Genomic DNA, 24,823 nt, shown 5'->3' on the forward strand with positions numbered 1-24,823 from the left:
TCCAAATTTCGTAGAGATATTCAAAAGGATTTACGATAAAAATTTGGTCGGCTTAAACTTGACGGATTTCTTTGCATGAAATTCAACAAATTCGAAAAAACCCTCATTTGTCTTCGTGCAGGCTTTTGTATTTGACATTTGCTCTTGGACAGTGTCATCCAAGCAAGAGAAGAAACACAGGGAAATTTTGCTTGCGTTTTGCCTGAATTCGAAGTACTTGCACGCCAAGTTAGTGAAACCGTTAAAAGTGACCAAATCAACTACCACCAGCGTAAAGGCAACCGGGAGGAACAGTAGCCGATATTTTCAAGCATATGAAACTGTCGAAGATCACACAGAAATATCTGATTCGGCAGGCTTTCTGTACCTGTGGTTTGATGTGAGATTTTTATTTCGCCCGAGCCCGTCAACAAGGAAATTTATGTGAAAAAGTGCATGAAAATAACGCCTTTCGTGAAGCAACACGATTATTCCACGCTATTTTGTCCTAATTTTGAATACTGCCATTACAGAAAAAAAGACATGTTGTGGTATAACGCCTACAAGGATCTGGTGGCGCCCAAGGACAAGAACTCTCCCAACACACCAGAACTCGGCCCTCTCGAGGAATATTGGTCCATCGTCAAGCGGAACCTGAAGAAGACTTAAAACTGTCAAAGTAAACTTATGTGGCGAACAAATAGGACGAGGTGGTTGTACAGAATTTGATGGCAGTAATTAAATGACGCACTTTTTATTTAAAATAAATCCTTTGGAGCACAAATGCTCAAATTGTTAGCGAAAAAATAAGAGAAAAATGTCCAATGTGACAGGTGGTTTACACTTGTGGTTATAAAAGCAAATTTTCATGCAACTGTATTTTGATTTCGTAAAGAGTAACGCCGAAGCACCGTAGTCCAAGTATTAATCTTGAAGTACACAGCAGATTTTTACATTCTAATGGAAGTAAAGGTGGTTTGTAAGGTAAGATAAGACATTAATTTTTGGCACTTCCGTAATATGTACTATTATTGAAATAGATATAAGTTGATATACTAACCATTATTGAGTGGGAACTTATATCAAACCGATTCGTTTTCCAATTATTTTGATATAATAATTTATTTTGATATAATTTTGCCACAAATTTATGATCGGGTGTCGAGCCAACAGATTGATGTCACAACACCATCGTAGGCTGCCGATCAGAACCGGTGTGGGTTTGTTTGCTTCGTGACTCCGTCACGCACGTGATGCTATTTGAATTGATTCTCGTTCAAGCTCGAGCTCGCATTGAACACGCACGATGTAGCGAAGGGGTGAAGATGTGACCGCCGCCCGCGCCACTGTGGACCACGTGGTGACACACAAATTCGTGTCTCCCCCTATCCATAGACTATTTGTCATTCAGTGGTGAAACACCCACATACCTACACTCGATCCGGGCAATCATGTCTGTCCCACTTGTTCTTGGTGCTGCTGCTGCTATTGCTGGCTGGTGTGAAACTTTTTCACCCACCATTCGTCGATCATGCTGAATAGTTTAAAAGCAAACACATGTTTCTCTGTGTGCCGGATTCTAAAGTATTACGTTTGTACATACATACATTCATACACACAATACACGTTTGTTTGGGAAGTGGTGTTGAAAGTACGAGTGGGGCCCGCTTTTTATGTTCTCTTCGGGTATTGTCTCCGAACAGACTGTCATCAAACAACGCAGAAAGACAATGGAGTGGCATATAGTTATGTGCGAAAGTTGATTGACCTGTTCGGAACGGGATTCTCAGACTCATCAAGATTCAAATCAGTGATACCATTGTGTATAATTTATAGGTGTTTATGTGGTACGGGTAAATCACAAGAAAACATGAAATTTGTTGCATTTTTGGTACTTTCGACGGGGTCATTAAATGAAGAACAAAATTGTTCTTTTATATCATACATCGAAAAGGGCTCTAACTAGTACGCCGTGGAGCTTACGTGTAATAAAGCTTTACGAAAGTTATCAGACCAATTTTCAGCCATTCGAATAAGCTGCACTGTCGGAAAAAGGTTCATTAGAACTATCAAGACATTATAAAAAATATTTGGCCAAATTGCAACATAATGAAAAAATTACACCACGCTTTGCTTTCAATTCATTGAATTTAGCTTATTTGTCTTAATAATCCTGTAGCTCTGAGCTTCCCTCAATACCACCCTGCAAGCAATAAATCAAAACAAAAACAGCTACGGTAACGAGAATAACTATTGAAATGTCTAGATCTCCTAATCCGTCGGAGATGATTCGTCAGCGATCGCCCAGCCCATAGTAGATCATTGCTATAAAAAGTGTTGGGGACCCGCCTCTAGACACTATGACAGCCGTGCCTCATCAGGTAGGTTTAACCGAAAGTAGGCCAGTTCCAGCGCGTACCGGTTGTTCTGGCGTTGATTCTACCTAGCATTTTTCCTTTTTCGCCCCACAGTTTAATTTACTTCACGCTCGTTGGCGCGGATCTAAGCTTACAGCACCGACAGATGACGCAACCGGGCCACTTTCGTGACAATCTTTTGCGGTGAGTTTATGACTATTCATAAATCAGCAGGGCGCGCAAACGTTTGACTGTGGTCAATCGAACGCCCGCGACACCACCACCATCAGCACCGCTACACGTGCAACGAAATGCGATTTATGATTGAATTTTGAATGTGCGACGTTCGGCTGCGTCAGCTCATGTGATTTATTTGCCTTGGCAGCGGTGATCCTGATGGATTAAAAGATTTCACCGTGATGCGACGTGCCGATTGATGTACGGTAGGAGCTACTTACTCTGATTAGTCATAGTCATGATGGAATATTTACCTGGAAAGGGGAAAGAAAAAAAACAACATTACAAAATTGAATTTAATTCAGAAAAAAAAAACTAGTAACGTTTTCAATTCACTTTCCATGAAAACCAAATTGTTAATTTTGTTGGCATAACCCGAGTAGAGCGTTACCGGAAATACTTTTGATCTTCGTGTCTGATAAAAGGTCTTCCAGGAAGTTAACCCATTGACTGCAAGCATCTTCAGATCGGGCGAACGGATATGCACCGAACCTACATGCGGTGCAGTGCCATGCCAGACAGAAACCCTTTCATGGTGAAGGCATCGACCAGACATCGCCGCAACGCTACAGGCCAGCAGCCAGCGTCAGACGCATGCATTCCTTTTCCACGGCTTATGTACACGTAGGTACGTACGTGCAGCCAACATACAGACGGTGAGAGAACGTAGATATTAGCTCTAAAAACCCATGCATCCATAATGCGCATCGGATTCTTGCGTTGTACATATATTCCATGCTCAAGCATCAGGGCCGAGGTCATATTTTACTGCCGAAGAAGCGAACGCAAGCAAACAAAGCAAAAAAGATGCTGATGCAGATTGCGACCGACATTGAGCATCGTCATCATCGCCATCATCACGTTTGTCGTCCTCGGTTCCTGGCTGCTCCCTCTCTCGCTCTGTGCTAGAATTATTTATTATATTTATGGATGCATGTATCTCGGCTATGATTCGTTTTTATAGTCGATACAATTCATTAACTTGGCTTAGCATTATGCTTATAAGTTCGGAGCTCTCAATCAACTTTGTCAATTTAAAGCGGATTGGAAGGAAATCAGTTGCAACAATATTGATTTTTGATAAGTTCAGAAGCAAAACCAGTCTCACAGTCATTATGGTTAAAAACCCAAAGCATCAACCTTGAACAGCAGGGAAATTCTTCTTAGAATAACTTTTTTACTAATTGAATTCCCACAAAATACCAGCACAGAATATTTTTAGTTCGCTGATTTTAACATGCAAATTCAAAAACAACTTAGAAGAAAGAAAAAAATATGGATATCCAAAGTAGCTGTTCTAAATCAGTTCACTAAAGGGTTCTTTCAGTTTTTACATTATATTTTGATCTTAGCATATTGTAGTCGGTCATTTTGCCAAATTTTGGTTGGCCTAACGTTGTTTGGCCGAATGCAATTTGGTTAAATACCATTTGACCCGATATCATTTGGCCAAAACATTCAATTGGTCGAATAAATCATTTAAATTGAAAGTTATTTGGCTGAAATGGGTAGTTTGGTGAATGCTCTTCTGTTATATGTTTGGTTATTGGCTTTCTCAGTCTTGTATATATGTATCAAACGAAGTAATTGTTATTATCCGATGTTTCTGCCGAAGCGTCGAATAATCAACAATTAAGTTATTTTTTTATTCATTTCGTTTATTTGACAGGCACAAATGCGTTAGCTTGGCGGTGCCACATTCTTTTGTTTTTACATCTGGGATATCTTAAAACTAGGAGGTTACAATGTTGAAATATTTTTTTACAAAAGAAGAAAAATTACAGCTATCTTAAGACTAGAAATAAGATTCTATATACAAGAGAGGGCCAAAAGATTTTTTTTATGAACAAATTTAACACAAGGGATTAAGTTTGATATACAAGAGGGGGAGTAATAGTATTCTACGAAATATTTTACAGTTATCTTAAAACTAACAATATAGTTTAGTACACAAAAGGGGGAACAAATATTTATGAGAAATTTCACAGACTAAGGATACAGTTCTATTTACAAGATGGAGGACAAGAGTTTCAATAAAGAGTAAAAATTACAGCTATCTTAAAACTAGGAATACAGAACACAAATTTGATTTTTTTAATGAAGACCTATACTTGGACAAGATATTCAGAGGGGGGCTTATTTCCACATCAGTGCAGCAGCAGTTGTATCAAGGGCAGGGAGGGAAGGCGTATAGGGAGATCAGCGAAACAAATTAGCGCCTCAGTCTAGTAAGTCGTCGAGTACCGGATTGGCGGATGGTATTCTTCGGACCCGCGGGGAATCCTCAAAAGTCATCGAACCTCGAGTCGCTCTCGCTTCAGTTTCCTTCTATGCAGGCGTAGTGGTGAGGGCGACGGCGGTTACATAGTGGCACTCTGGAGCTGATCGGTTCCACAAAGCAAGAGGAAATTTCTAAAAACAAGAAATAAAAGAGAGGGGCTAAATTGGGAAAGTTATCGTTTTTATGAAAGTATAAATAAGGGACATATAGGGAAGATCGCGATTTACCAGCATATCTCGAACTGGGACATTCCTCGGGCCCGAAGGGAATCCTTTAATTGAGACCTGGCGTCCAAATACCCGGCGCATACCCAGACAACGTGCTCGATGTCGTGATAGCCCTCGTAACAAGCGCAGAGACTACCCTCCGCAAGCCCAATACGCCGCAAATGCGCATCTAAAGGGTGAACATGAAATTATTGCGACACCGAAAATGTCATGCCAATTTTCTAATAATGTTTAAAATCAAACCAAAATTTTAGGGTAGTTTTATACATATATTTACTTCAAAAATCAAAAGAAAAGTTAATCGATGTAGCCTTGAGTGTAAAATTGAACGCATTTTCGCATGATGCCCCCCATCAAAGTCTTTACAGTGTCATCCGGTACCAGTTTCTCAGTTTTTTTTCCATTTTCTTAAAATGTCCTTCTCGTTTTTGACTATCTTCTTGCTCTTCCGAAGTTCCCGCTTCATCATTGCCCAGTACTGCTCCACCGGGCACAGCTCCGGACAGTTTGGCGGATTCATGTCCTTTGGAACAAAATGGACAGAATTGGCTTCATACCACTCTAGGACACTTTTAGAATAGTGGCATGATGCCAAATCTGGCCAAAATAGCGGAGCTTCGTCGTGCTGCTGCAAGAACGGCAAAAGGCGCTTCTCGAGGCACTCAGATTTGTGGATCTCAGTCCGCAAGAGCAGATGGCCTGCCAAATGAGATATTTGGAGGCAAACTTCGACATTTTCTTCTTCTTAAATTTGTCGTCCACATAGAACTTGCTCTTGCCGGTGAAAAACTTCAAACCCGGAATTTGCTTAAAATCGGCTTTTATATACGTTTCGTCGTCCATCACACAGCAGCCATATTTTATCACCATCTTCTCGTAGAGCTTCCATGCCCGAGTTTTAGCCGTCGATTGTTGCCGCTCATCGCGGTTTGGGACGTTCTGTACCTTGTATGTATGTAGTCCAGCTCTCTTCTTTGCATTCTGGACGTAGCTCTGCGACATGCCGATCTTTTTAGCCAAATCACGGCTTGAGATGTTGGGATTTGCTTTAATCATCCGCTTCACCTTTCTCTCCGTCTTTTGTTCTCCGGTCCCGGTTTTCTTCCAGCTCCTTTGCCATGGTCCAACGTCAACCGCTTCTGGAACCTATTCAACACTCTGGAGACGGTTGAATGGTGAATGTTCAACATTCACCACCAATGCCGGTGCGACAGGTCAGGAAATTCCAGGTGTTTGGAAAGAATTTGTTTTTTCGACTCGCGTTAGTTTACCTCCATTTTCGTTGAATCGAAAAACACGACTTCGAGTTTGACAGCATGTAAACAATACACATCAATGAGAAAGTGTGCAAAATTTGGTTGATTTTTACCCAATGGTAAAAAAGTTATGCCCTGTTGAATGTGTCGCAATAATTTCGTGTTCGCCTTTTGAGGTGTAGTGGTTGGAGATAAGTCGGGACATTACACGAATAAAATCCCGACCCACATCCATCCCCCAGAACCAAGGCTTCGTTGATACCTTTGGGATAATCGAATGTAGCCGTCGCCCAAGTTCCCCATTGCTCCACGAGGTTTGCCAACTGTTGAGCGTCCTCTGACGACAAATACTAAAAAATTCGTTGAAGCAGATTGGTCTTTCGTATATGTCACCATTTAATGCGCCCACCTTTGCTAATGATTGCCTGGGATAGAGCAATGAGAGGGGACCCAAACAAAGGTAATCTGATAAGATTTTTCAGATAACGTACACAAGGACTCCCGTATCTTCCCCACAAAATACGGAAATTGCTTTTTAGGCTTCACCGCACGAAGAGCCTCGATAGAGCTGAGGCTGTCCGAAATGATGAAGTAGTGATCTGTGGGCAGAGTGTCGATGATCCCAAGGGTGTACTGAATTGCAGCTAACTCTGCGACGTAAACTGAAGCGGGATCATTGAGCTTGAATGAAGCGGTGATAGTATTGTTGAAGATACCGAAGCCAGTGGACCCATCGAGATTTGATCCGTCAGTGTAAAACATTTTGTCGCAGTCGACTTCTCGGATTTTATTATAAAATATATTGGGGATCACTTGCGGGCGTGTATGGTCCGGGATTCCACGAATCTCTTCCTTCATGGATGTGTCAAAGAATACAGTAGAATCAAAAGTATCTAGGACATGAACACGGTTGGGAGTATACGAAGAAGGATTATTGCTCTGTGCCATGTAGTTGAGTTATAAGGACATAAATCGGGTTTAAGAATTAAGCTCGACGAGGCTCTCGAAGTTTTCAATCACCAACGGGTTCAAAATGTCGCATCGGATGAGCAATCAATATAAGAGTACCCAAAATCGATTTTTTAGCGGAAGAACACCCGCCAGCACTTCGAGACTCATCGTATGGGTCGAGTGCATGCAACCCAAGGCAATGCGCAAGCAACGATACTGGATTCTCTCCAGTTTGATGAAGTGTATGTTCGCAGCGGAGCGGAAACAGAAACACCCGTACTCCATCACGGACAATATCGTTGTTTGGTATAACCTGATCAGGTCTCCTGGGTGGGCACCCCATGTTCCAGTTATTGTCCGGAGAAAATTGATCCTTTGTTGGCATTTCTGTTTCAGATACCTAATGTGACATCCCCAGGTACTTTTGGAGTCGAACCAGACCCCGAGATATTTAAATGTGAAGACCTGATTGATCGTTACACCCATTAATAGAAGCTGGAGTTGCGCCGGCTCACGCTTCCTAGAAAAAACAATCAACTCAGTTTTCTCCGTGTAGAGCTCGATACCCAGCTGAAGAGCCCAAGCAGACAAATTGTCCAAGGTATTTTGTAATGGTCCTTGCAAGTCGGCAGCTTTGGGCCCTGTAACAGAGACCACCCCGTCGTCTACAAGTTGCCTTAGCGTGCATGAATTGGCAAGACAATCGTCAATGTCATTCACGTAAAAATTGTAGAGCAGGGGACTTAGACATGAGCCCTGGGGAAGACCCATGTAGCTAAATCGCGATGTTGTTAAATAGCCATGCGAAAAGTGCATGTGCTTTTCAGACAACAGGTTTAGCAAAAAGTTATTTAAAATTGGCGAAAGACCATGCTGGTGCAGCTTCTCTGACAGAATGTTGATAGAAACTGAGTCAAAAGCCCCCCTAATATCCAAAAAGACTGATGCCATCTGCTCTTTGCTAGCATAGGCCATTTGGATTTCTGTAGAAAGCAACGCAAGGCAATCGTTCATCCCTTTGCCTTTGCGGAAGCCAAATTGTGTATCTGACAGTAAGCCATTTGCTTCAACCCAATTGTCGAGGCGAATCAAGATCATTTTCTCGAACAACTTCCGAATACAGGACAGCATTGCAATCGGTCGATACGAGTTGTGTTCGGAGGCTGGTTTTCCTGGTTTTTGGATGGCGATGACCTTCACTTGCCTCCAGTCATGAAGGACAATATTACCCTCAAGAAACTTGTTAAATAAGTTCAACAAGCGCCTTTTTGCAGTGTCAGGCAGATTCTTCAGCAAGTTGAATTTGATTCTGTCTAACCCTGGGGCGTTATTGTTGCATGACAAGAGGGCAAGTGAGAACTCCTAGACTTTCTCAGTCTTGTATATATGTATCAAACGACCTAATTGTTATTGTCCGATGTTTCGGCCGAAGCGTCGAATAATCAACAATTAAGTTCTTTTGATACATATATACAAGACTGAGAAAGCCAGTAGCCAAACATACAGCAAACACCTCCAGTCGATCGAAAAGTTCTTCTGTTATTAAACCGGTACTAATATGAATATAAACTCTAAATTACTCTAAGAAATATGTGATTGTTATCCTTCTTTTGAACATGAGCTGCTTCTTATCGTACATAGAGCACAATGAGTTCTGAATCCAGTCTTAAAAAAGATAAGTGTTCGAGACGACACTAAGAAATTTTTACGACACGGTTCGCGGCGGAAGGTTTGTAAAACGATACCCAACACGTGGGAAAAATGAACTCGTTTCGGAGCAATGACGAGATATGAAGTGTTCTGTTCAATTGATTTAATTCGACTAATCATTTGCACATTTGATAAGCGTGGCCGGCGGGTAGCAAAGCGATCACAATAGGGTATTGTTCTGTTGGATTGGATCCAGCTATGTATTTTTATATTTACGTAGGGTGGATCTAAGCCGTTAGTAATAAGATTATGTATTGCATGTTTAGCTTTAGTAGAATTTAAGTTTACCTTGAAATTTAGAGTTTAATTATAAGTTAAGTATTTAACATGCCGGCCACCTTGAAAGGTAATTTCAATATAACATTTCATTAGATTTTAAACACAGTAGTTACATCCAACTATCGACCAGCTCCAGCTGGTTGAGTTTCCGACACTGCGGAAGGCACGTCCCGGTTGTGCGTTGACGACGAATCTGGTTCGATGGTTGCTGGATCGACCTCGATGGGCAGATAGCAAAGCTTAGTAATTGGACGTGTTATGGGTTTGGCAACCCCAGGAACCTTCACAGTAGCAACTCGGACTAAGTCGTCATCGCCGAAGTGAACAGCAAGCACTCTTCCCATCGACCATTTTCCGACAGGGAGGTTGTCATCACGTACTAATACGATCGATCCTGTCAGCAAATTTTGATTCACCGTGGACCACTTGTAACGGAGCTGCAATGTAGACAGGTACTCGTTGTGCCATCGCTTCCAGAAATGTTGAGTAAGGCGCTGCATTTTCTGCCAAAGATCGAGCCGATTTTCGGGGATGTGGTCTAAATCGGGTTCTGGGACTGCCAAAAGCGGACGCCCGACAAGGAAGTGTCCAGGAGTAAGTGCTTCCACATCGTTCGGATCGGCAGACATTGGTGTAATTGGCCGTGAATTAAGGCAAGCCTCGATCTGCGCGAGAACTGTAGAGAAAGCTTCAAACGAGAGATGACTGTTCCCAACTACTCTGCGAAGATGATGCTTGAAGGATTTGACGCAGGCTTCCCATAAACCACCGAACGTCGGAGCTTGTGGAGGTATGAAGTGAAAGGTGATTGCATGGGTGCTGGCTTCGAGTAGTACAGCATCCCTGTGTTGCTGTGACAGAAACAACTGGCGAAGCTCTTTAAGTTCGCGTTGGGCAGCAGTGAAATTCGTCGCATTGTCACAGAAGATGGTGCTCGGTAACCCTCTGCGCGCGATGAAGCGACGGAGTGCCGCGATGAAGGCGGCCGATGTGAGGTCCGACACTAGCTCAAGATGCGCTGCCTTGACCGCTAAGCAGACGAACACTGCAACATATGCCTTTATAGGCGCTCCTTTACGAGTGGCTGGTTTAAGATAGACTGGCCCTGCAAAATCCACTCCAACGTACTGAAAGGGATATGCTCGGTTGACCCTCTCTGGTGGCAGCTGACCCATAAGCTGCTCGATGATCCTGGGCTTGGCCTTAGCGCAAGTAACGCAGCTATGAACCACACGGCGCACCAAGTTTCGACCACGCAAAGGCCAAAATTCGTGCTTCATAATTGCCAAAGTAAGTTGTGGTCCCCCGTGCATGGTTCGTCGGTGGATTGACTCGGCGACAAGTAACGTGAATGGATGCCTTTCGGGAAGCACCAACGGATGTTTTCTGTCGGAGTCGATTTCGGCGTGTTCTAATCGGCCACCGACTCGAATCAGGCCATTCTGGATGCTTGGATGAAGAAACCGCAGGCTAGAAGATTTAGGTACATGTTGGCCTGCGGAGAGAGCCACTATTTCCGTCGCAAAGAACTCACTTTGAATCGCCCGCACGAGTGACATCATGGTTTCACGCATTTCAAGGTTGGAGATCGGTCCGAAGTGAGAACCCTTACTTGTAGAACTATTGTTGGCGAACCGTCGACAGAGTGATCCGATCCGCAATAGTTGCGTGTAGGACGAATAGCGTTTCACGAGATCGCCATTGGCCATCGCTACATGAAAAACCTGCTTCCGAACTTCCAAAACTTCTTCGGAAAGCGAATGTCGCGCGGGAATTTTGATGGATTCTGGCCAAGGTTGATTGATGGTTGCTATCCAGGGAGGGCCGTTCCACCACAAGTAACTGTTGTAGAAGTCATTCACGTTCATTCCACGAGAGATTAGATCAGCGGGGTTGTCACAACTGGGAACGTGCTTCCAAAATGCGTTGGTGGTAAGACGTTGTATTTCCGCAACACGGTTCGCCACAAATGTTTGCCATGACGAGGGTGTTGAAGAAAGCCAGTGCAGCACAATCGACGAATCAGTCCAAAGCAACACCTTGCCTTGGTAGTTGATAGTTTCTGCAACCAAGTGCACGAGATTGGCTAAAAGAAGAGCTGCGCAGAGTTCGAGGCGGGCGATGGACTTGACCTCCAACGGAGCTATTCGTGACTTTGCCGCGACAAGACGAACTGTGCAATAGCCGTCCTCGGCAATGGAGCGGATATAGACACAGGCTCCATATGCCTGTTCCGATGCGTCGCTAAATCCATGCATTTCGACTGCTTGAGGTTTCCGGAGTGAAAGAACATGACGAGGTATTCGTAGATCCTTTAATTGGGGAATCTGATTCTGCACTTCTTCCCAGGCTTGTCGATAAGTGCTGGGCAGCTTGGTGTCCCAGGACAATGTTGTCTTCCACAACGTCTGCATGAAAATCTTGGCCTTCACGACAATTGGACTAAGCAGGCCAAGCGGATCAAACAGACTCGACATCCGAGAAAGAACGGTGCGTTTCGTGTACGCTTCTACTGGCGGCCAATCAGGAATTTTATAGCTGAGAAAGTCATTCGACGGTTCCCAAATCAGTCCGAGTGTCTTTATTGATGAGTGGCTGTCAAACTCGAGTGAGGTTTTTGTTTCTCGGAGTGCTTCGGGAACGAGATCAATAATTTCCTGAGAATTTGACGAGAACTTACGAAGAGGAAACCCAGCAGAGTCGAGCATAGCGATAACTTGAACGCACACGTTTTTCAGAGTAATGAGGTCGTTCGATCCAGTGAGCAAATCGTCCATATAAAAGTCCTTGCGGACTACTGGAGCAGCAAGTGGGAAATTCACTTCTTCGTCTTCTGCAAGTTGCTGTAAAACACGGGTGGCGAGAAACGATGCGCTATTCGTCCCGTAGGTCACCGTTCGGAGCTGGAACATTTTCAGTGGCAAATCCTTGCTGTCTCGCCAGTATATTCTTTGCAGGGCTTGATCGTCCGGGTGTACCAAAATTTGACGGTACATTTTCGCGATATCTGCACTAACGACATAGGCATGCATCCGGAATCGCATAACGATCGATATCAGTGAATCTTGAATCGTCGGTCCCGCTAAAAGCACATCGTTGAGAGAAATTCCGGATTGAGATTTGCATGAGGCATCGAATACGGTTCGCAACTTGGTCGTAGAGCTATCCGGTCGTAACACAGCATGGTGCGGTAGGAAGTACTGCGGCGATTGTCCAATTTCCGCCAGAGGGACCTCCAGCATGTGTCCTAGCGAAATATATTCATGAATGAACTCATGATAAAGGTGTTTGAGCTCATTATTTGAATCGAGTTTGTGCTCCAGCGACAAGAAACGACGTTGAGCGTTGAGGCGGTTGTCCTGCAGCTGTGGCAGCAATTCCTCCTTCTTTGGTAACTTCACGACGTATCTGCCTTGGGAGTCGCGTGATACGTTTTTTCTGAAGTGTTGTTCGCAGTCACGTTCCGATGCAGACCAGTTGTTTCCTGACGAGCACGATTCAAGCTCCCAAAACCTTTCTACCAAAGCTTCAAGATTATCAAGGCGGCTGAGGTGATATGAAACAAATGGTGTCTCCTTGTTTATACCTTGGCATGTTCCAGACACTATCCATCCGAAGGCTGTTTTCTGTAGCACGGGTAGCTTCTCACCAAAATCGATTTTCCCGAACCGCAGAATATCAGCGAAACAATCATTACCAACGATCGCATCAACGACACCAGGAGTGTTGAAAGTGGGGTCCGCAAGCCGCACGTGGCGCGGGAGCTCCCAGCTGGTGATGTCCACTGGACGAGACGGTAGCATCCTGGTTATAGACGGTAGAACGAGGAACGACATTTGCTTACGGTACGACGAACATCGAGACGATACGAAAGCTGCAACAGAACGCTCGACTCGAGTGATACTAGAACCAATCCCAGCCACCTCAGTGGGGCATACGACAGGCGCAAGCTTGAGCTTGTGGTATAAGGCTTCCGTCATGAAATTACACTGTGAACCGCAGTCGAGAAGAATGCGAGCCTGACTCGCTGTACCGTTGCAATCCTCGAAATTGACAATAGCTGTCCAGAGAAGCACTATTTCATTGGGTAGCTGTGATCGGGCCGTCAAAACCTCAGGTGGGCTCATTTTGGGTTTCGACAAAACGGCAGAACTTGCAAAATGAACGGAGGGTGTCGGACCTGATCGATGATTGCTGATCGGAACCGACAATTGTTGTGCCGACAAGGATGGGGCAGGCGAGGTCTGGCTAGGAACGAACGGTGGATGAGACTGTGCCGACTGTGCTTGTTGTTGATTTGAAGCAAGAGCATTCGGTGATTGTTGTTGTGCCGAAGAGTTATCGAGTGGTGGTAAATGGAGGAGTGTATTATGCTTCCGATCGCATTTCCGACAATTGGACGACGGGCAGCTCTTACAACTGTGTGATGGTGTCTTCAAACAATTCAAACACAAGCGATGGGTTTTTGCAAAATCAAGACGTTCATGCGGTGACATTTTTCTAAACTGCCCACAATTCCCGAGGAAGTGACCTTGACCACAGTTTAGGCATGTGCGCCCGGTGGGTTCTACCGCGAGATAAGCCGAGGTGTTTGGTTTCGGTTTCGATTCTGACGGTCGAGAGCAAACTAAGGCCGAGGGTTGAGGTGCAATGGACTGAAGAACTCTAGCATAGTCTTGGAGAAACTGTATCATATCGATGTAAAGAGGCATTCCATCGTTCACTACTCCATCATCGCGCACTGGTTCTCTGGATGAATAATGTTCCCATTCACGCAAAGTACGATTGTCCAAACGCAGGCTCAACTGATACACAAGGATCGAACTCCAACGCTCTGCTGGTTCACCGAGACGCTTCAAGATGGAAATGTTGCGCTCAAAACCATCAACCAGTGACAAAAGCGACTCGGAAGACTCACGACGCATCGCAGGCATATCAAACAAAGCCTTAAGGTGGCATTTAATAAGAAACCGTTTGTTATTATAACGCGTGATCAAGGTCTTCCAAGCGAGCGAGTAATTGTCGTTGGAAATCGCAATTGTATCAATCACACGTAAAGCTTCCCCCCTCAAACACCCTCTTAGGTAATGAAACTTTTGTATCGGGCTCAACTGTGCACAGGAGTGTACTGCAGCTTCAAAAGAGTCATGGAAAGCCTGCCATTCCTCAAATTTACCGCTATATTCAGGCAGTTTTAGATCCGGGAATTTAATGTGACTAATTGAAACTGCCGATTCACACGTTTTTGTTGGATTTGACACAGCCTGCTTCTGCAAGTACATGGATAAGACGGACTTGTAAGCACAATAACGTTCCTCGACATCATCCATTAGTTCGTCGTATGGTTTTGCAGAAGCAGCCGACGAAAACGACTGAACAATCAAAATGGCGTCCCGAAATTCCGCAAATATTTCTTCCAACCTAGCCAGCCTAACTGGAACCTGCCCCGAGTCTTTTTCCGAACTATAGGACTTGACAAATTCACCTATCTTTTTCATTGACCTTCGCGCATTTTCTACTCGCCTTTGGGCAAATGCAACCCTTTCGGGTACCTCTAACGGTTTTTTTTCCTCGGTCGACATGCTTTCGTCGCAAAAGACTCGTTCAAATCTGCTTTCTTAACAATATGGAAAGAACCCACCTGAGTTTTGAGTGCGTTGAATAAAGACGGCCCCGATTGCTGCAGGCGGGCGACAACGTTGAGAAAATCTGCAGCAAGCGTTGTTGTACAGGAACAGCTACAGGAACGGTACACAATATGAGCGGTGGCTTTCTGACCAGCTTTCTTGCACTGCACTGTTTCTTCAGCTTACAGCACTTTTTTGTCACGGTGCGGGCACCACCGTCGTTTGTTTCACCTTTCTGGTGTTCAAATTCACCCTTCCAGTGTGAGATTACCTCACCGCCGTGCGGAATACAGTATTTGCACCAACATTCACGTCCGCAAAGCCAGTTTAAATTTCGACTTTTCACTCAGTGGATTGTTATCGGCGCTATTTTCAGCCACGTGGTTATACGACAATCACTTAGCACTGTGCTACTACGGTGAAAATCGCGTCGACGAACAATCCGGCTCGAAGGACCATGTTCGAGACGACACTAAGAAATTTTTACGACACGGTTCGCGGCGGAAGGTTTGTAAAACGATACCCAACACGTGGGAAAAATGAACTCGTTTCGGAGCAATGACGAGATATGAAGTGTTCTGTTCAATTGATTTAATTCGACTAATCATTTGCACATTTGATAAGCGTGGCCGGCGGGTAGCAAAGCGATCACAATAGGGTATTGTTCTGTTGGATTGGATCCAGCTATGTATTTTTATATTTACGTAGGGTGGATCTAAGCCGTTAGTAATAAGATTATGTATTGCATGTTTAGCTTTAGTAGAATTTAAGTTTACCTTGAAATTTAGAGTTTAATTATAAGTTAAGTATTTAACAATAAGTATTTATGGATGACATGTATACGGGCCACACCACGTTAGATTTAAAACCCATTTTTAATTTTTTTTCCGATAATTTTTTCATACACTCTAGTGAAAAACAAGCGAATTTTTTTTTTCTAAGTTTATGATGCTTTCTAATCTTGAAGTTTGATTGATAATTTGTAAACGTTAACCATTGAACTAAACAAATCATTTTGCTTTCACTGTCATATAATAAGTACCAAATTTATTTTTTCTTCATCCATACTTTTGTGTTTTTTCTTTGCCCTCCTTCTGTGAATAAACATACATTCAAATTGGACAACACTCTGCTCTAGTGCTTAAATGGCTGAGGGCGAAAAAACACTTTGATTCTCGGATTATTCCCCGACAAAAAAAAACAATTCAAACTAAATTCCGCTGAGCCGTGGGTAATTTATTTTCGAACTGAGAAGAAACCGGTGAGTATACTCGAGACCTGACTGCTCAGTACGCAGCTATAACTTAACACATGTAACACATGTTCGGGGAAAGAAGATACGTGTCATAGTGTATGACTTCAACCAGCAAACAAGATTGCTTGGTGTGAATGCTTTGCGCTGGATTTTCGCGTCTACTTCGCTGCAATGACCGTAGAAATTAATGGCGTGGTATCCGAACCAGGACTGAAGTACGATGACCTGTGAAAGAATGGTGTTGACTGATTCAAGTATACCAACAGATCAAGATTATGGATTTCAAGAAGTAATTACGTTCAGCAAAAATCGAGAGTAATAACACGTACTCATTACTTAGATTTTATTCCTGACTCTGAAAATGAGAGCATTCTACTTCCTGTCGTTGGTGATAACGAAACATTACAATATATGTTTGAGAAAATTGCATTGCTAGGACTCAATCAAATAAACCATATAAAAAATCAACACAATCGTTATTTAGATCTGCTATTAACAAACATTAATGAAGATTTCTGTGTTGATGAATCTCATTCTCCCTTATGGAAAAATGAAACGTTTCACACAGCAATAGAATTCTCTATTTTTGTGCACAAGAATCATAATTTCATTGATTGTGACTTCGAGGACGTTTTCGATTATAGAAAAGCAAATTATGAAAATATTAAATATAAATTAAGCAGTGCTAATTGGCAGTCCCTTTTAAAGAATCAAGTGAACGTTGAATGTGGAGTGGAGATCTTTTATAATATTTTATGGCAAATAATACAGGAGGAAATTCCACTCACGAAAAAACGACGAAATCATGCATCCAAAAATCCAGTTTGGTTCAACAAGGAAATTATTAATTTGAAAAATCGGAAGCAAAAAGCTCACAAAATTTACAGAAAACACAATAATCAGGATAATTTGGAAAAATACCTTAACATTCGTGACCAACTAACTTTGGCTATTTCTTCGGCACTAACTGTATATAATGCAAAAACTGAAAATGAGATCAAGTCATGCCCAAAAAACTTTTTTAATTACATCAAAACTAAGTTGAATTCATGCATCTTCCCATCAAAAATGTCTTTAGATGGGAAAGAGGGTGAAACTTCAAAAGATATTTGTAATCTCTTCGCAACATTTTTTCAAGAAACTTATTCAAACTATTCAGACAATGATCGTGACTTTGAATATTTTTCTTATTTTCCTGATTATTCAAGGGATGCTGGTGTCAGTCACATTAATGTTCAAGATATCTTGTCTGGTCTCAATGATCTAGATGCCACTAAAGGCTCAGGACCTGATGGAATTCCACCTGCTTTCATAAAGACTTTAGCAACTGAGCTTACGTCACCTTTATTCTGGCTGTTCAATAAGTCACTAGAATCTGGTATTTTCCCAAAAGATTGGAAAAAATCTTTTTTAATACCTATTTATAAATCGGGTAAAAAATCTGATATTCGCAATTATCGTGGAATTGCCATTCTGTCTTGCTTTCCCAAACCTTTCGAATCCATCATAAATAAAACCATTTTCAACCAAGTCAAACATAAAATAACAAGTTCACAACATGGGTTTTTAAAGGCCGTTCAACTAGTACAAACCTTTTAGAATTTGTTGATTACTCGTTAAATGTCATGGATAAAGGAAATCATATAGAAGCTCTTTACACTGACTTCAGCAAAGCTTTCGATAAGCTGGACATTCCCATGTTAATATTCAAACTTGAAAAATTGGGAATCGAGATGAGACTCCTCAATTGGATTAAGTCGTATTTAACAGATCGTCAACAAATAGTAAAATTCTATGAGATGAAATCTGATATAATTAAAGTTACTTCGGGGGTTCCGCAAGGTTCACACTTAGGACCTCTTCTTTTTATTTTATATGTCAACGACATCTCTCTTATTTTAAAAAACATTAATATTCTCATATATGCGGATGATATGAAGCTATTTTTAGAAATTAGAAATAATAATGACTATAATGTTTTTCACGATGAAACACAAATCTTTTATACATGGTGTTGTAAATGTTTACTGGAGTTAAATGTTAAAAAGTGTAATCTCATGACTTTTAGCAGAAAACAAATCACGGCTTCCGTGTCAATAACATTAGGTAATCAAACCGTTCAGAAATGCGATAAAATAAGAGATTTAGGAGTTATCTTAGATAAAAAATTAAAATTTGTTGGACATTACAACACAATTGTTCATAGAGCTAGTAATATGCTTAATTTTATAAAACGCTTCGGATATCACTTTCAAGATCCTTACACAATTAAAACTCTTTACGTAGCATATGTTCGGTCTATTTTAGAATATTGTAGTATTGTTTGGTCACCATTCATAAAAAAAACACGAAGTGAGAATTGAGTCAATCCAAAAACAGTTTCTATTATATGCACTACACAAGTTAAGATGGACAGTATTCCCTCTTCCATCTTATGAAGCACGTTGTATGTTGATAGATATTCAAACATTTTCTAAACGATATCGTCATGCAGCGTATTGACTCATCTTACATATTGTCAAAATTAAATTTATATGCTCCTACTCGTCAATTACGCAATAGAAATTTGTTCGCGATAGGTCATCATCGTACAGACTATGCTAAATTCGGACCACTAAACCAGATGATGGCTGTGTATAACGAGCATTGTGAAAGTATTGACCTTACCATGCCCCGAACAAGTTTAAAACAGTTTTTCAACTCTTTACGGCATCATAGTACATAGAAATAGTTTACAGGATAGTATATAAGCAATTAATATTTATATTATGTAGTCTACATTTGATTGACGAAATAAATAAATAAATATCAGACGGGGGGGGGGCGGGTGACCTTCGGCAGCTATGTCCTCCTTGATAAAGTTCGTTTACCTTTTCGCGCGTTTGTACCGCGGTCATGCATCAATTACAAATAGTTCGGCCATACAGACACTTATTGTAGTATATAGAGACGATGCGGCGGAGATCATAAGGATGATTCTTGAGGCAAAGATACTGAAAAGTGTATTAACTGCCCCCGGCTTCGCGTGATCCTCAATCACGCCCTACGTACAAGCAGCACGGGGATAAAAAGGCGCTTGTCTCAGGAATTCTCAAAGTGCTCTTAAACAGCTTCGCCACAAGTTCTTTCCGAAAATTCCTATGCTCTTTTGGCTCGTATCGAGTACGAATCTGGTGACCTGCAAAAAGGACCGTCTTTTGTAATTATAAGGGTATTCAAGAAGATGAGAAATCGTTCATCGCCTAGGCTGTCTGGCAAGAGTCCCAAGGTTTTTCCTTCGGTGAGTGTGACAATTACACCTAATAAATCCAATGATAGCGCTGCCTTAAAGCCAAAACAAGTTGTTCCCGGACATTAAAATTTGAATTCCATCAAAAAGCCACTATTTCCCGGCATATCAAAAACTCTCACTGTCCTTTTTATGCAAAAAATACACAGTCAAGTGCTAAGGTTTTTTTTTATTTCGTGGACTTAGCTCGACAGTCGTCAAACAATGTTGTGCAATGAGAAGATGAATGTAAGTTGGGATTTTTTTGTGTAATATACCAGCTCATATTCAACCTCAGAACGTTGGATGCACATTCGCGGAGTACTGGATCAATATTTTAGGACATTCTGAAACAATGGTTCTCAAATTTGTCGTTAAATTTGTTATTATTACTTTAAGTAATTAATTGAATTTTATTCTAAAAATTAATTTCCTTATTTATGTGGTTTGTTCATTTTTAATATTTGACTCAGTGTAAATAAATGAATCGCTTCATTGAAGCAATTTATTTATATTCAATTTTATTCAGTTTAAATCTTATTAATTTTTCATTTAATTTATTAGCTTTGCTTATTTCAATATTTTTATTAATTTCAATCTTTTTAATGTAAAGAATTTAACAAAACGATACACATCACCTTTATTCTGGCTATTTAATAAGTCACTTGGTAATTTCCCAAACGGATTGAAAAAATCTTTAAATGCCTAAGTTCACAGATGACATTGTCCTAATTATGAGGGGGAAACATGAACCTGTACTAAGCGATCGGATTCGATTAGCCCTGAACTTCATCATGACATGGTGTTTCAAAGAGGGACTCAACGTGAACCTTGTCAAAACGGTCATTGTGCCGTTTTCCAATAGGAAAAAAACTGATGTTGGTTCCCTCAACTCTCAGTGGAACTACAATCAACTATGCAGAAGAAGTGAAACACCTTGGTGTTATCCTAGACAAAAAAAACTGAATTGGAACCCGCACCTGACATACGCCATGAATAAAGCAACAACATCACTGTTGGTGTGCAGTAAACTCTTCGGGAAAACTTAGGGTCTCAAACCGAGGTTGGCTTACTGGTCCTACACGACTTTCGCCAGACCATGATTAACTTATTCCTCCATTGTGAGGTGGCCCAAAGTTAAGCAAAAGACCGCCCAAGCTAAACTAACTAAAGTTCAGAGGCTAGCCTGCCTCTCTATCACAGGCACTATGAAATCTACATCCACTACAGCTATAGAAGCCATGCTTCATCTACCTTCATTGCACAAACATGTTATGAGGGAGGCGAGACTTGGCTCTCTGAGAGTGCTAAAGGGTCAACCACTATTTGATGGGGATTTAAATGGTTACCTGAGTATAATAAAGAAACTCAAACCAAACCCTTTTTTGGCTACAGTTCAAGATAAAATGGAGGCTAAACTGAACTTCGATATCTAATATGAGATCCACATAGTGGATCGTCAGATATGGGATGTAGGGGGTTCCATACTATATTTATATTTATTTATTCTTATTTTTCATCTGACCTATGTTGGTCTACATGAAATGTAGTTGAATGGGAAAAGCCCTTTTCAGGTTATACTTCAGAAGCAATCCTCAAATGGGCGTAAAAACCCATTATCTTTTCATATATTCACACTTGATTACAATGGATTCACACTACAATATAATATAACATAGTACACAGCATTACATAAATAAAAAATACAAATATTACAAAAAAAATGAATCTTAAAATCTAAGTCAACCTTCTTAGTCTATTTTTGAAAACATCACAAGATACAGAAAAGTCAAAATGGCCATAAACACTATTAAAAACATTACACATCGCCCTAATGGGTTCGTTTTGACCATACTCGGTGCGTTGAAACTCGAGTCTTAAAAAGTTATGCGATCTGAGACTTCTCGGGGGCACATTGACATTTATTTGTGAGAGAATATCTGGAGCATCTATTTGACCAGTTAATATCTTCCCAACAAATACTGCTCTAAATGTGTTCCGCCTTTTGGCTAGGGTTTCCATATCGAGCAAACGACAGCGATCGATGTACGGTGGTAGCTCTGTTGGGTTACGCCACGGCAGAGTTCTAAGAGCAAAACGAAGGAATCTTGCCTGCACTGCTTCTATTCGGTTGATCCAAATGCTTGTGTAAGGACACCAAATGGGTGCTGAAGCTTCCAAGACAGATCGCACAAGTGAAAAATAGAGTGCCCGCAAACAATATGGATCAGTGAACTCTTTGGCGATTCTTATAATGAAACCGAGATTTCTATTTGCCTGTGCTGTAACATGAGAGTAATGATTTCTGAATGTCAGTTGTGAGTCCAGAAGTACACCGAGGCCTCTGACAACTGTCATTCTCTCTAGCGATTCCCCGGAAATGGTGTAGTTCCACAGTATTGGATTTTTTCTACGTGTAAAAGATATTACTTGGACACGCTGAGAGCCAGCAAGTTGCGATTACACCAACTACAGAAAGCATCTAAGTGTTGCTGTAGTTCCTTGCAATCTTCTATTGACCGCACAATAAGAAATAGTTTGAGATCATCGGCATATATAAGTCTACACCCAGGAGGTATAACAATACAAACGTCATTGAAGAACAACGAGAAAAGCAACGGTCCTAGATTGCTCCCTTGAGGCACTCCCGACAAGTTGATGAAACTGTATGACTCGTTATTTCCTAATTTTACAAGGTACAATATTATTCTATACGGATGGTTCTAAAAGGGGGAGCTGACTGGCTCGGGAGTCTACGGACCAAGAATTAAAGAACCGATATCAATGGGAAAGTGGCCTACAGTTTTCCAGGCAGAGGTATATGCAATAAAACCTGCTCAGAGGTCTGTAGTGTAAGCAACTGGACGCGTTCACGACCGCAGAAGATGTCGTCGTTGCCGTCAAAGAACAATGTGGCGCAGTAATCGAGCGGACATCTGTGCGCTTGAGAGCGGGATTCTCTGGCACGCAATTAGCCTATTTCAAGCTATTGACTGCGGAAGCTAAAAAGATTACCGAGAAAGGGAAACTGAAGATCGGCTGGTCAGTATGCTCAGTTAGCATACCCTAGCCGCCTTCGGTGCCTTGAATCCGGTCATAAATCGTACGAATGTAAGGGTACAGACAGGAGCAAACTATGTCGTCGCTGCGGCGAGGAGAGGCATAAGGAGCGGAGCTGCACTAAGGCTTCTCTGTACCGCTAAGAAGCAAGCCCGTAATCATGCTATGGGTGGACCTTCGTGTCCCTTCGGTGAGGCAAATAAGAAGAAGCCGTGAACGTTACACAGCTAAATCTTAACCATTGTGCAGCAGCCCAACAGCTGCTGTGGCAGTCGGTCTCGGAGTCGAGGACAGATGTCGCCCTCCTAGACGGGCACGGCTAACTAGTGATTGGTTAGCTGGAGCGAAAAAGGCCAAGCGCAAAAAAGGGAGTGAATGGTCTGTTCATGCCGAGGCAGGTTTGGCGCAGCAACTGGCAACCGCGTAAGGGGTAAACCCAGCCACCCCGAAGCAAGACAGAAGAGTGTATAGGCGTATAGGCGTATAAGTGGACTGCCTCATGCCAAGACGGGAGGGTCGTAGCGTAGTATGTTGGGACTTAGCTATCGATGCCTCATGGCGTGGCAGAGGAGTGAAAGGGTGAGCATCCAAGTCAGTCTCACACGGCATGTTAAGGGTGAGCACAAAAGTCAGCCTCACATGGTATGGTAGAGGCAAGCACAAAAGTCAGCCTAGCAAGGAATGAAAAAGGTGAGCACACAAGTCAGCCTCGCATGGTATGTCAGAAGTGGGGCCTAAGAAAAATGTCCCACATGGGATGCTAGGGGGAGTGACAGAGGTACAATAGAGTGGCACGATCGAGAGTGAATCAGGTGATAGGGTGTGAGCAGCCAAGTCAGCCTCACATGGTATGGGTGGGGCGAGCACAAAAGTAAGCCTAGCAAGGAATGAGTAAGGTGAGCACACAAGTCAGCCTCGCAAGGAACGAAAAAGGTGAGCACAAAAGTCAGTCTCATGGGGGAGTGTTTGAGAGTGAATCAAGGTGCGATAGAGAGAGCACCCAAGTAAGCCTCATACAGGACGTATGAACGCGTGAGTGAGAGTGAATGAGTACATTTAGTACTGCCATCCCCCCAGAAGTAATACCGAGAGGTAGTTCCTGGGATGAACGATGGCGGAGCCCAATGGAGTTTAGTCGGTATTAATGGCAGCGTCACCATTCGAGCCCGACACGCCCCCAGTGCACCCCGTGCAGTAGCTTGGACCCTACCAATAGCACGTGTGCTGGGCTAGGACGTAAAAGTCTTCTCCATTGTAAAAAAAATACTAGAAACAAACGAAAAAAGCCATTTTTCATCACACAAAAACCTTCAAATGCTCATAAAAACTGATCCTGACGTACTTGAAACAAACGGAAAACGCCATTTTTCATCTTTTTACATTTCTTACAAAAGAAATGTATACAATTCGCTCAAACTTTGACAACTTTTTTCCGAGACTCGGAAGGCCGAGTTTCATATACCAATCGACTCAGCTCGACAAATTGGGACAATATCTGTATGTGTGTGTGTGTGTGTGGGTATGTATGTGTGTGCACTAATGTCATATAATTATCTCAGCAACTGCTGAACCGTTTCCATTTGACACTATTATTTTTGTTTTTCGATGTTGTTTACTTTCTGAGATATGGAAAATTTTGTCAAAACACAAAAGGTTTTATGCAAATAACTTTTAAACAAAGCAATCGCATCGCGCATACTTTATATAAATAGAAAGCTTATGAATATACCTTTCGAACAAGCTATAGATTGTCAAAATCCGTTCACGAGCGGCGGATATTTAACATTTTGTATTTTCATTCCTCGCTTGCCAATTTCCACTAACTAAAAATGAAACCATTTTATACAGAGTATTGCTTTAAGGGTGTTTTAGGATCAAAACTAAACCGATTTTGAATATCCGGGTATGAAAACACATCTACGTGATTCAAGAAATTTAACTCCGAAAACATTTTGTGAATTTATTTAATACCAAATTAATTAATAATTAATATTTCTCAAAAATTAATACGCAAGTTCATTTCAAAAACAAAACAATGTGTAAATTCACTTCAAAGTGCAAATTTGTCCAGAGTTGATGTATTTGCCCGTTGGATTGAGCAATGCGTTCGCTCGTGAGAAAAACGTTGGATGGTATATGAATACACAGATCACCAAGTAATCCTCCTAGTAGTGAAAAAAACTATTTCTAATATAATACATATTCATATTATACTCGTAGCATCACCGAGAGCTGCATTTTTGAATAATAAAATTCTAGTGAAAGTTTGTGAAGATTTGTGTTATACTAATTATTAAAAATTACCAGTTACATTATCGATAATAAAGATATAAGGA

The 24,823-nt window shown here is 41.9% G+C and overlaps 2 protein-coding genes across 4 annotated transcripts in view; both read right to left on the reverse strand.

The window, feature by feature from the left end:
• The window catches only part of LOC131684172 (uncharacterized), a 925,699-nt gene that overhangs the window by 523,617 nt on the left and 377,259 nt on the right, over window positions 1-24,823 (reverse strand). Inside the window, exon 1 of one of the 3 annotated variants that reach the window (XM_058966818.1) lies at window positions 2,795-2,812. The exons of the other annotated variants lie outside the window; for them this stretch is intronic. The gene's annotated coding sequence lies outside the window, so the exon portion shown is untranslated. Of the gene's footprint in view, window positions 1-2,794; window positions 2,813-24,823 lie in introns of those variants that run through there. 3 annotated transcript variants of the gene reach the window in all.
• Window positions 9,397-24,823, reverse strand: part of LOC131680663 (uncharacterized) — a 35,920-nt gene continuing 20,493 nt past the window's right edge. The window contains exon 3 of the mRNA XM_058961376.1: window positions 9,397-14,223. Coding sequence (XP_058817359.1) covers window positions 9,397-14,223 — 4,827 coding nt within the window. The remainder of the gene's footprint in view (window positions 14,224-24,823) is intronic.

This window comes from Topomyia yanbarensis, chromosome 2 (assembly GCF_030247195.1).
Source record: "Topomyia yanbarensis strain Yona2022 chromosome 2, ASM3024719v1, whole genome shotgun sequence".
In the NCBI taxonomy this organism is placed as follows: Eukaryota; Metazoa; Arthropoda; class Insecta; order Diptera; family Culicidae; genus Topomyia; species Topomyia yanbarensis.